At 47.8% G+C, this 10,542-nt stretch overlaps 1 protein-coding gene across 1 annotated transcript in view; it reads right to left on the bottom strand.

The window, feature by feature from the left end:
* The window catches only part of Ccnf (cyclin F), a 27,853-nt gene that overhangs the window by 5,750 nt on the left and 11,561 nt on the right, over window positions 1–10,542 (bottom strand). Inside the window, exons 8-12 of the mRNA XM_021149519.2 lie at window positions 7,921–8,072; window positions 5,196–5,360; window positions 2,678–2,801; window positions 2,238–2,418; window positions 1,228–1,315 (exon numbers count right to left, since the gene is read on the bottom strand). Coding sequence (XP_021005178.1) covers window positions 1,228–1,315; window positions 2,238–2,418; window positions 2,678–2,801; window positions 5,196–5,360; window positions 7,921–8,072 — 710 coding nt within the window. The remainder of the gene's footprint in view (window positions 1–1,227; window positions 1,316–2,237; window positions 2,419–2,677; window positions 2,802–5,195; window positions 5,361–7,920; window positions 8,073–10,542) is intronic.

Raw genomic sequence — 10,542 nt, forward strand, 5'->3', positions numbered from 1 at the left:
AAAAAAAAACAAAAAAAAAACTGTGTAACACACACACACAACCATAAAGACACAAAATCGGGAACCATAATATACACAAAGACCCCTAAGACAAAAATTGCCCTAAGCTATGAGACAAAAACAAACAAAAAACCCAACACTATAAAAGTTCATTTGTGTTGGTATCTGCTGCTGGGCACAGGCCTAAGGTTAAGTGTGGCTTGTATACCATGTGAGAGTCCATTAGAGAAAACTGGTTTTTCCTATTCTGGCCTTTTTCTAAGTACCCAGAAAGGGTCCTGTGAGGTGAGCAAACACAGCCCACACAGACTCTGAAGCACAGATGGTGGGTAAATCACCAAAGCAGAGATGGGTGGGCACAGGAGACTGGTAGTGGGGACACCTTGCCTGCTGGCTTCCTCTTCCTCAAGAAGACAGGTTCTACATGGACACAGAAATAAATCCATGGGACTATTTCTAGCTCTGGGACTTTAAAATGCCAACCCAGCGGGCTGGTGAGATGGCTCAGCGGTTGAGAACACCGACTGTTCTTCCAAAGGTTCTGAGTTCAAATCCCAGCAACCACATGGTAGCTCACAAACATCTGTAACAAAAATCTGATGCCCTCTTCTGGAGTGTCCGAAGACAGCTACAGTGTACACACATATAATTAATAAATAAATAAGTCTTAAAAAAAAAAAAAAAAGCCAACTCAGGGCTGACCAGACAGCTCAGTAGGCAAAGATGCTTGCTGCTTAAGCCTGAGGAGCGGAGTTCAAGTCCTAGAACCCATAAAAGGGTGGAGAGAGCTGAACTCTGTGAGTTGTTGGTTCATCTCCACATGCACACATGTGCTCTCACATCCTATCATAATAACAATAATAATTAAAAATAACAATATTAAAATATTATTATTGTAACTTTAATATAATACCATTATTAATAACAATTTTAAACGTCAGCCCCAGAGAAGACGTTTCTGGCATGAAACGTTGCAAGAAGACATGTGGATTGAGTGACAGCAGCTAGGCGATAAAGTGAAAGTCTGATGGTAGGAGATAGGTCTCATCAGGGAAGCTCATCTTACAGAGCCACCCCCACCAGCCTCCCTTCTGAAGACAGGGTCTTGGTATGCAGTCTAGGTGTCATGGAGCTGTGGCTCAGAATGTGGCTCAGAATGACCAGGACTCACACCATCCCTTAGCCCTCTCCAGTGTTCAGAGACGACAGATTCAGACTTGGACTCACCACTTCTTATGAAGGCTCAGGACACAGGGTACGAGGTCACTGTAGGAGAACCCAGTGAGGTCCCACAGCTGAGTGGTCCAGGGCTGTGCTGGGGAGAAAAGCAGGCCAGGATTGTCACAGCACCCCACAATTCCTACAGCTCTGGTAGTTCTGTAACATTTACCCAGACTCAGGCTTTTAGTCCCTTTAAAATGGTGGGCCAGTGAGATAGCTCTGTGGGCAAAGGGCACACAGTGTCAAGCCTGGTGACTTAGAACTGATTCCGGGAAGCCACAAGGTAGAAGAGAACCAATGCCTGCAGGCCACTCATCCTCTGACCACGGCATGGAACGGGCACACACATGCACATAGAAATTAAATATAAATGTGAAGTCAAGATAAAAAAAACTATCTTTGAAAAGACTCCATATAGGGGGCTGGAGAGATGGCTCAGCAGTTAAGAGCACTGACTGCTCTTCCAGAGGTACTGAGTTCAATTCCCTGCAACCACATGGTGGCTCACAACCATCTGTAATGAGATCAGACGCCCTCTTCTGATGTGCCAGAAGACCTGAAGATAGCAACAATGTACTCATAATCATAGAATAAATAAATAAATAAATCTTTTTTTTTTTTAAAAGACTCCATACATAGTATACACACTTGAAAAACTATGTACTGCTTCAGGTAGAACCATCGCCCAGAAACCCCCCATGCCTCATTTCTTTCTTTTTCTTTTTGTTTTTTCCAGACAGACTTTCTCTGTGTAGCCCTGGCTGTCCTGGAACTCACTCTGTAGACCAGGCTGCTCTTGAACTCAGAAATCCGCCTGCCCCTGACTCCCAAGTGCTAGGATTAAAGGTGTGTGCCACCACCACCTGGCTCCAACCCCCATTTCAGATCCATACTGCTGCTTTCTTCTCCAGGATGAAGGAGGGAGTGTTCATTTCCTCCCTTCCAACCTCTCTCATCCAAGACTTCCCCAAGATACCAGGTCACCCTCCACAGCCCCCAAGAAGGCCTCTCCTTACTCTGCCCATGCATGAGTCTGGCCAGGAGAAGGGCTGCAGAGGCCAGGCGGGCTGGGGCATAGATGGACAGGCTGGTGTGCAGCAGGGTGAGCTCACAGAGGAAGCTGCACAGGTGCTGGGTTCTGGGTGCGACGGGGACCAGTGTCAGCAGGACCTCTTTATAGTCAACCACGGTAGGGATCTAGACAAGAGGGAGGAAAATGTCACGTCTCATCCATCAGTGTTACACTGAGGCACAGCCCAGCAGGGTTCTGGCCTAGGTGCTCATGCTGGGGCCCAAGCTCAGGGTTTCAGGGCAGCTAATGACACACCGCAGCCATGGCTTCCTGGTGCTTTCTCCACAGCAGTAGCGCTCAATGGCCTCAGCTTCTCGAAACACCTCCCCGTGACCTCAAACAGAAGAAACTTTTGCTCAAAGGAGAAAGTCAAGCCCTACTTACCCGAATCTTCCCTTCCAGGGCGGAGATGATCTCCCCCATCACTCGTACCAAGTCCTCATATTTATATGTGTTGTCTGTGAGCCACACAGCCTCTCTAATCGTCAGAATCTCTTTGCTGATGAACCTGGAATGTAAAGATGGGCTCTCAGGCCTGAGCTGAGGGGCCACGGCTCAGAAAGCCTCAAGGCAAAAGCATGATGGGATGGCTCCAGACTCAGGTGGCAAAAGGAAGCTATGGAGCGAATCCACTTGCTTCTGACTATCAAAGAGCATCCAGGGGCTACAAAGAGGGGGTCAGAACAGGATCCACAGACCCAGTAGGAGAGGCATGGCTATAGAGCACAGACAAAAATGTACAAGTGTCAGGTCCCGAAGATGCCTGGGACAAGTCTCACTGAGTACCTATGGCTCCTCCCAGCACTCCTGCCCCAACCCTACCCTGAACCTTTGCAGTCCAGGGGCTGGCCTTCCCTTCCAGCAGCTCTGATCCCCATATAACCCAGCCATGTTGGTATCTGTTCTCTTGGTCCCCCACCCCTCCGTCCAGCTCCCCTCTTCCTCTCTGCGTCTCCCTTTCCTTCTTCTCTCATGGCACAGTCTACTCTAGCTGTTCTCTCCTTTATAACCACCGAGGAGCTGTCATGTCCTGATTTTCATCCATAAAAAAGATCCATGAGCGACACTAATTTAGCTCTATTTCTCTTTATGACTTTACAGATGAGGGCTTTTTTTTTTTTTTTAAAGGTTTGTTTGGTTGTGCTGTGGTTCAAAGCCAGGTGCAGACTCGCCAAGCTTTTAAACAACCGCTTGAGCTCCTGTCCTATCCCTTTCAGCATCTGAGGACAAAGAATGCAAACATAAAGATAGGTGAGCTGCTGGGCGCGGAGGTGGAGACGAGGCGCCTAGAGCACGGTAGAGGGCTACGCACAGCCCTCCCAGTGCAGGAGGGCTACACACAGCCCTCCCAGTGTTTGGCCACAGGAATCCTGACTGTTTCTGAGGCAGGGGGCAGCCTGTTCTCTGCTGCCCTCAAGTACTAACAATCAGGAACATTCTGTCCCAGTGGTCCCACAAGCACCCTCCCCCAGCCAATGTGGACTGCTGCTCAACCTTGGCAGAAGGGTCAGCGGAGGCAGCAGCCTCACCAGCTTGCTGACTGCTGAGAAGGCCTGGGATGTGAGATTCGGGTCACAGAGCCTATCTGAAGAAGGCCTGGGATGTGGTAAGGTCAGATGTTCCCCCTGAAGTCCACAGTCTTCCTCCTGTGGTCACATGACCATGCTTCCTCTAGCTGGGACATGGATACTGGAAGGTGCTACAGTGTCCACTGTGGCTGGATATATATGCCCACATGGCTAACCTGGTAAGGAAGGTGGGCTTGGGAGCTTTGGCAGTCACAGGAAAAAGAACCACTCGTGGAGCTCAGAGGGGAGCAAATGTGAGCGGGTCTCCTTCATGACCATCATCTCAGCGGGCCGGATGTTCTGCCCACAGGTTCCTCTATGAGTCAGGTTGACCCAAGAGTCACGTGGGAAGAAATCTTACTAGATTGCTATGGGAGGGCCTAGCTCACTGTGGGTGGTACAGCCCCTGGGCTGATGGCTCTGGGCGCTATAAGAAAGAAGGCCCAGCAAGACATGAGCAAGCCACTCTGCGGCATCCTCCATGGACTCTGATCTGAGTTCTTACCTCCAGGCTCCCTCCCTGCTCAAGCTCCTGCCCTGACTTTCCTCAGTGATGAACTATGACCCAGAAGCATAAACTGGAAATAACTCTTTCCCCACCAGGCTGCTTTTGATCATGGCGCTTTTTCACAGCGATAGGAACCCTGGTAAGCAAGCGAGCCTAGGAAGAAGTTAGCAGGGATGTGAAATGTGTGTCCTAGGAAACAGCAGACCAAGCTGGGGCCATCAAGTTTAGAAGAGTAAGAAAATGCAAACTACATTTTGAAAAGCGCCTTCCACATCACTTCCAGAGGCAAATCTAAGGCACAGCTTGAGAAAAAAATATAAACTGAACCTATTTGAAAAGCTAGAGCTGCCAGGGAACAGGCTGCCGTGTGACACGTGACATCCTGTGGCAGGCTCTGATGGGTGGAGGCTTTGGTGGTAGACTGGACAATTCCATCTCAGTGACAGTTTATCTCTGATGACTGAGGAGGAAGGCACAAGCCAACAGCTACAACCAACTCTTCTTAACAACTCTCATCCTTTGGATCATGGGAAAGTGTGGTCTAGCTTAGGCCTTCCCAAGTCCATGCTCTGGGTCCCCAGACTGTGTGTGGGGATACAGACCCCCAAAGAGGTATAATCGACATACAAAGAGTCAACTCTGCCATCCCTTCCTCGCAAAGGACACTGGGATTGAAATTATTGTATTAACACAATTGAGCCAGGTAAGGCACTTAAGTTATTTCCCTTAAAAATCAGCAGCTAGGACTCAGAGGACGGTGGCCTCTGCATCTGGGGGGACCAGCACATGAGCACCTCAGCCCTGCCAGTTGGTCAAGGCTCCTCACCGGGTACAGATGACCATGCAGGCAATACCCAAGAGCTGCAGCTTGTATCTGGGGACCAGCCTCCTTCGCAGGTACCGGTCTACACACTCCACAGTCAGGTGAAGACACAGGCTTGTAAAGTCCTTCATTGTGGCAACTTCCACCAACCAGTCGATTAGAATGTACCTGCAGAAAGAGGGCCACCCATGAAAACTAGGACAAGCATCACAGCTGCCATTTCTGCCAAGTCTGTTCAGCTTGAGCAAGTGGCCTCATCATTTTGAAACCACTGGTTTACCAACTCCAAGTCGCCCACGGCAACTCCCAGGAGGCTGGTTGGCGGGTTCACACATCTCTGCAGCCTGTGCCCAGGCCCCGAAGCCTGCACATCCCCAGTGTTCACAAATCCGAGTCAGCCCTCAGCCACCAAAGCACTGGGTGATCTCAATCCCTAATGCTTATAGGCAGTGGGTACCAAACAGGCAACACAACAGGGCTGGGGACAGATCACAGCTCTCAGAATCTGACAGAGGGTTTCAGCTGCTCTGCATCATCAAGCACTGTCTGGGCCCGCAGGACAATGTTCTGCAGAGGATCAAGGAGCCAGAAATGCCACTTAAAGTAAGAACCACTCAGTGCCTGTGCTGGTGTTCTCTCATCCAGCACCCCAGATGGATGCCTAGACACAAGAAGGCCGACAGAAGTCTCTCTCTACCAGGGAGTTAAAAACCTGGGGAACAAGGCATAAAAAAATCCCAGGAGAATCTCGTAAGGACACCCTAGTAAGCCCAATGCTTCTTTGGGCAAGAGATCCTTGTCTAAAGCTGAGGGGTTAGATCAACAGGAAGCAAGAGAAAAAAGGTGCAATGATGTGGACTCTTGGGGAGACAGAAGGGGCAGGCTTCGTCTCAGCTCAGAGTCATCGTCATAAGTCGAAGAAGGGATAGGGAGTTGGGCTGAGGTGGCGAGGAACAGGACAGGCAAGGTCTACTCCCCACTCCCACCCCCCAAGAAGGGTCAGGGGGTGAGGTTTAAAGCAGACAGGAGTGAACAGACTAGGCAGTTCCTCTAGGCAGACATACTTAACAAGCTTAATAATCTGACTTCTTTTTAAAAATCATCATTACACTTATTTTGTGGGTATGGGTGGTAAGTATGTGTGGTTGCATGTATGACAGGGATGTGGGAGACAGAGGACAACCTTTGGGTGTTGGTTCTCTTCTTCCATGACATAGGTCCTGGGAATTGAACTCAGGGTTTCAGGGTTGGCAGCAATCACCTCCACCTGCTGAGCCATCTTACTGGCCCCAGTGATCTGGTTTTAGAAGTCAGATTATTGGGCTATCAAGAGTACTAGGATTAAAGGCATGCATCAACCTGGGGCTTCCCAATAATACTAGGATGGCTGTGCACAGAACCTCTGGAACCTACTCGTCTCCACTTCTCAGTGTCAGGATTATAGGCAGATGCCACTCCCTCAGACCTCCAGTGCTGGGTACCAAACTCAAGTCGCCATTCTTGTGCATCGAGCAAATTACTCACTTAAGGCCACCTCCATGGCCCCAGGACAATGATTTAAAAAAAAAAAAAAAAGCATTTACTAAACATAGTTCATGTTCCAAGCAGTGCTTACAAGGGGCCAGAGGTTTCCCATCATAAATCAAAATTTTACTTGAAATTTCAGATGAAAGCTTAAAACATCATTCATATGTCCCTAATTCTAGGTACCTTCAAACACATTCTGCAATTTATTGTGTTATCACTAACATTTGAAGCCTGGAATAAAGACAGTTGTGCTGGGTATCACAGTAGCTAACCCAAGGGATGGGATGGCTGGGATAGGGGTGAGGAGGGGTTCGCCAGCTCCCTAAGTCTGACCTCTAGTCACTGAGTGGCACAAAATATACTGATTATAAAGAGAGCTGTAAAGAAAAGGTTATATTTATAGGGGTTGTGGGTTAGAGGCAATTCATCATGAATAAGGTGCTGGGGCTCAAATCTAGGTCCTCTTCCACCCAAAAAACAAAACAAAAACCCAAAACCAAAAGTTGTATATTAGCTTCAGAAATTGGAGTGATAAGTCTCATCATTTCATAATGATGATTTGAACAATTTAGCATGCTTTTCTGCTTTAAAGACTTTGGTGGCATACACCTGTACTCTCAGAACAATGCAGGAGGCTAAAGTAGGATAACTAGAAATTCAGGGCTAGTCTGAGCTACAACAGGACTGGGAAGATGGTTAAGTATTTCCTGAACAAGTACAAGCACTGGCATTTGGATCTAGAACCCATGAAAATGCCAGCTGTGTGTGGTGACCAACTGTGAATTCCAGCTGTTGTGTGTGGTGACCAACTGTTAACTCCAGATGTTGTGTGAGGCTGGGTTGGGAGCCCCAGAGCAATACAGTCAGTGAGCTCACTGTTAGGCCAGCTCTGGTTTGCCAGAGAGACCCTGCCTTATTGAATGTAGTAGAAGAAACAATGGAAGATTCGTGACATCAAGTTTGGGTCTTATGTGCATGTACACACGTGTGCACCCTACATACATGAACACATAGAAATGGGAGAAAAGTAAAAAAAAATTATCAATCAATGTGGAGCGGAAATACTTTCTTCATCAAATTACTAAACAGCTCACACGCTCACAGATTGTAATAAGTTGGTAAAGCAATGGCATGTTGCCCAGGGACAGGGAATACAAATTTTGCTCGCCACCAGGTCAAACACAGCTCTTGAAGGCCTTACCTCATGGTGTCGCTGAGCCCCTTCTGCACAGAGAATATCTGCTGCTTGTTGATAGCCTGGGAGGCCTGGAAGAGCTGGCAGACCGACTCACTGCAGGCCTTCCCTTCCAGTCCAAGCTGGCTTCCACCTGCACAGGCTTTGGCCAAAGCCAGCTACGGGGAGAGATAAGGCGCAGTGTAAGTCCGCTCAGAGGGGCTCAGCAAGCAGCCACTCAGCACACACGGCCAGCCTGGGCCTCCTTAGCAGCACGGCTAAGAGCTCTAGGACTTACTTTTCAAACTAAACTAAACAAATAAATACAAACCTTTATATATATGGATGTTTTGCCTGTGTATGTCTGCACCATGGGTGTGTCTGGTGACAAGGAGGGCAGAATAAAGTGTCAGGTCCCTAGAACTGGAGCTACAGACGATTGTGAGTAACCATGTGACTGATGGGAAATGACCGCAGGTCCTCTTGGAGAGCAGCCGGAGCTCTTAACCACAGGGTATCTCTCCAGTCCCAAATTTTCTGTTATGAAATGGCGCATCGATGGCCCTGGAGTCAGATGAGGGTGGACTGAGATGTGTCAACACTTAGGAGACACTGCTCGGCACCCACAGACTTCAGTGACCACTGTCAACAACTTTTACATTTCCTCTGTGTTTTCCTAGGTAATTGTAGCTTGGTGTGTATGTGTATTTATGCCCAGAATTTATTCTCAGCATCTTTTTTACTCTACCTGGCAATCTTACTAGTTTTCCCATTTGGAGTGTTTCTGTCTGTTGAGTATTTTGTGGACCATTTGATTCCCTTCCTGCTGAGTTCCCAGAACAGCTGTCTACACGTATCCAAGGACTCTCTCCGGGGTCCGTGCTCACATGTCACTCATAACAAACACCTCTTCTATTTGACATTCATCAGCAGGAACTACCATCACTAAAAATATCTTGGGTTAGAGAGATAGAGTAGGCTGGGATTCAATTCCCAGCCCCCACATGGTAGCTCAGACTGTCTGTAACTCCAGTTCCAGGAGATCTGACCCCCTTTTCTGGACTCTTCAGACACCAAGAAGACACAGGGAATGTACATGCAGGCAAACAGCCATATACATTAAAAAACCAATAAGTAAAATCTTACAGATGTTACTTAGTATTGACGCAAAAACAGCAAAAAGATTAAATAGAACACATTAATGAGACACGTCCCCAATAGCTCATTTAAAGCTGTAGCTCCAAATTCATAAACCTCCTGCCTCAGCCTCTTGAAGACAAAGATTCAGCTTCTATATTTGGCAAATGTTACCTTTTTTAACCTGTTGAATTTATTTCTTCTTTTCTGAGAATGATCCTGTTTTCTGAATTTTATTTTGAATCACAATATAAATATTTTTGGAGAGAGAGTTTTGTCAAAGGGGTGAAGATCCACAGGCTGAAAGCTCTAGACATTGTCTTAATCAGTGACTGATGGGGGAGGGCCCAGCCCATTGTGGGTGGGGCCATCCCTGGGCTGGTGGTCCTGGGTGCTATCGGCTGAGTAAGCCATGAGCAAGCCAGTAAGAAACGCCCCAGCCACAGCCTCTGCATCAGCTCTTGCCTCCAGGTTCCAGCCCTGTTTGAGTTTCTGGCTTCCTTCAGTGATGAACATGAAAGGGGTAGCCAAATAAACCCTTTCCTCCCCAACTTGATTTTTGGTCATGGTGTTTCATCACCGCAATGGTCATCCTAAGACTCCGTGCGTGCGAGCACTCAGAGGACATCTTTTGGGACAGCCATATGACTCCTGGAGAGCAAACTCTGGTCATCAGGCTTGGCAGCAAATGATGAGCCACCTTACTAATCACATTTTCTGTAAACCTCTGACAATCTTAGACATGAACACAAATATTCTGTGACAGAGATCAGCCTGGACCATCTGTTGATATTTTTCTTTCCTACCATTTGAGATGTTGAATATCTACCATCCATGCGGTGGGGCAACAAGAACAAGCTTTCCCCGGTGTGGCAATCTGTGAAGATGTCTTGGATTTGTTCTAAAGCAGCTCCCTCCCCCTGCTCAGGATAGAACCAAGGGCCTAGCCTGCAAGTTCTCTACAGTTGGCAAAGCAGGGTTGGCTGAAAGCTAGTTCTAAATTCTCCATTTTCTGCCTGAACAAGTAAGGCCAGAACTAAGTAACTAACAGGGGCCCCACACACCCTCCACTCCCAGGCAGCCTGGCATCTGTTCTCATGTAAGCATGGTCTACAGAACAATGTTCCAAAGTGAGGGGTGTGCATTGTGACAGCAGCAGCACTGAGAATTAAGAGGCTATCGGTAAACCAGCAAGGGTAGAAAGGGGCTAAGATAATTGAAGAATTTCTGGGGTCTTCTTAAACATTCAGAACTACTAAACTCCTTTAAGGTGCTCTAGGGGCCAGAGATGGCTCAGAGGTTTAGGAAAGCTTTCTGATCTCACAGACGACCCGGGTTCAATTCCCAGCACCCACATCAGGTGGCTCACAACTGCCTGTAACTCCACTTCCAGGAGAGCCAATGAATACCCTTTTCTGGTCTCCACAGGCATTGCATGCACCGGACATGTACATACAGACAAGCATATGCATGTAAATAAGTAAAAAAATGAAAACAAGCCGGGCGTGGTGG

This window comes from Mus caroli, chromosome 17 (assembly GCF_900094665.2).
Source record: "Mus caroli chromosome 17, CAROLI_EIJ_v1.1, whole genome shotgun sequence".
In the NCBI taxonomy this organism is placed as follows: Eukaryota; Metazoa; Chordata; class Mammalia; order Rodentia; family Muridae; genus Mus; species Mus caroli.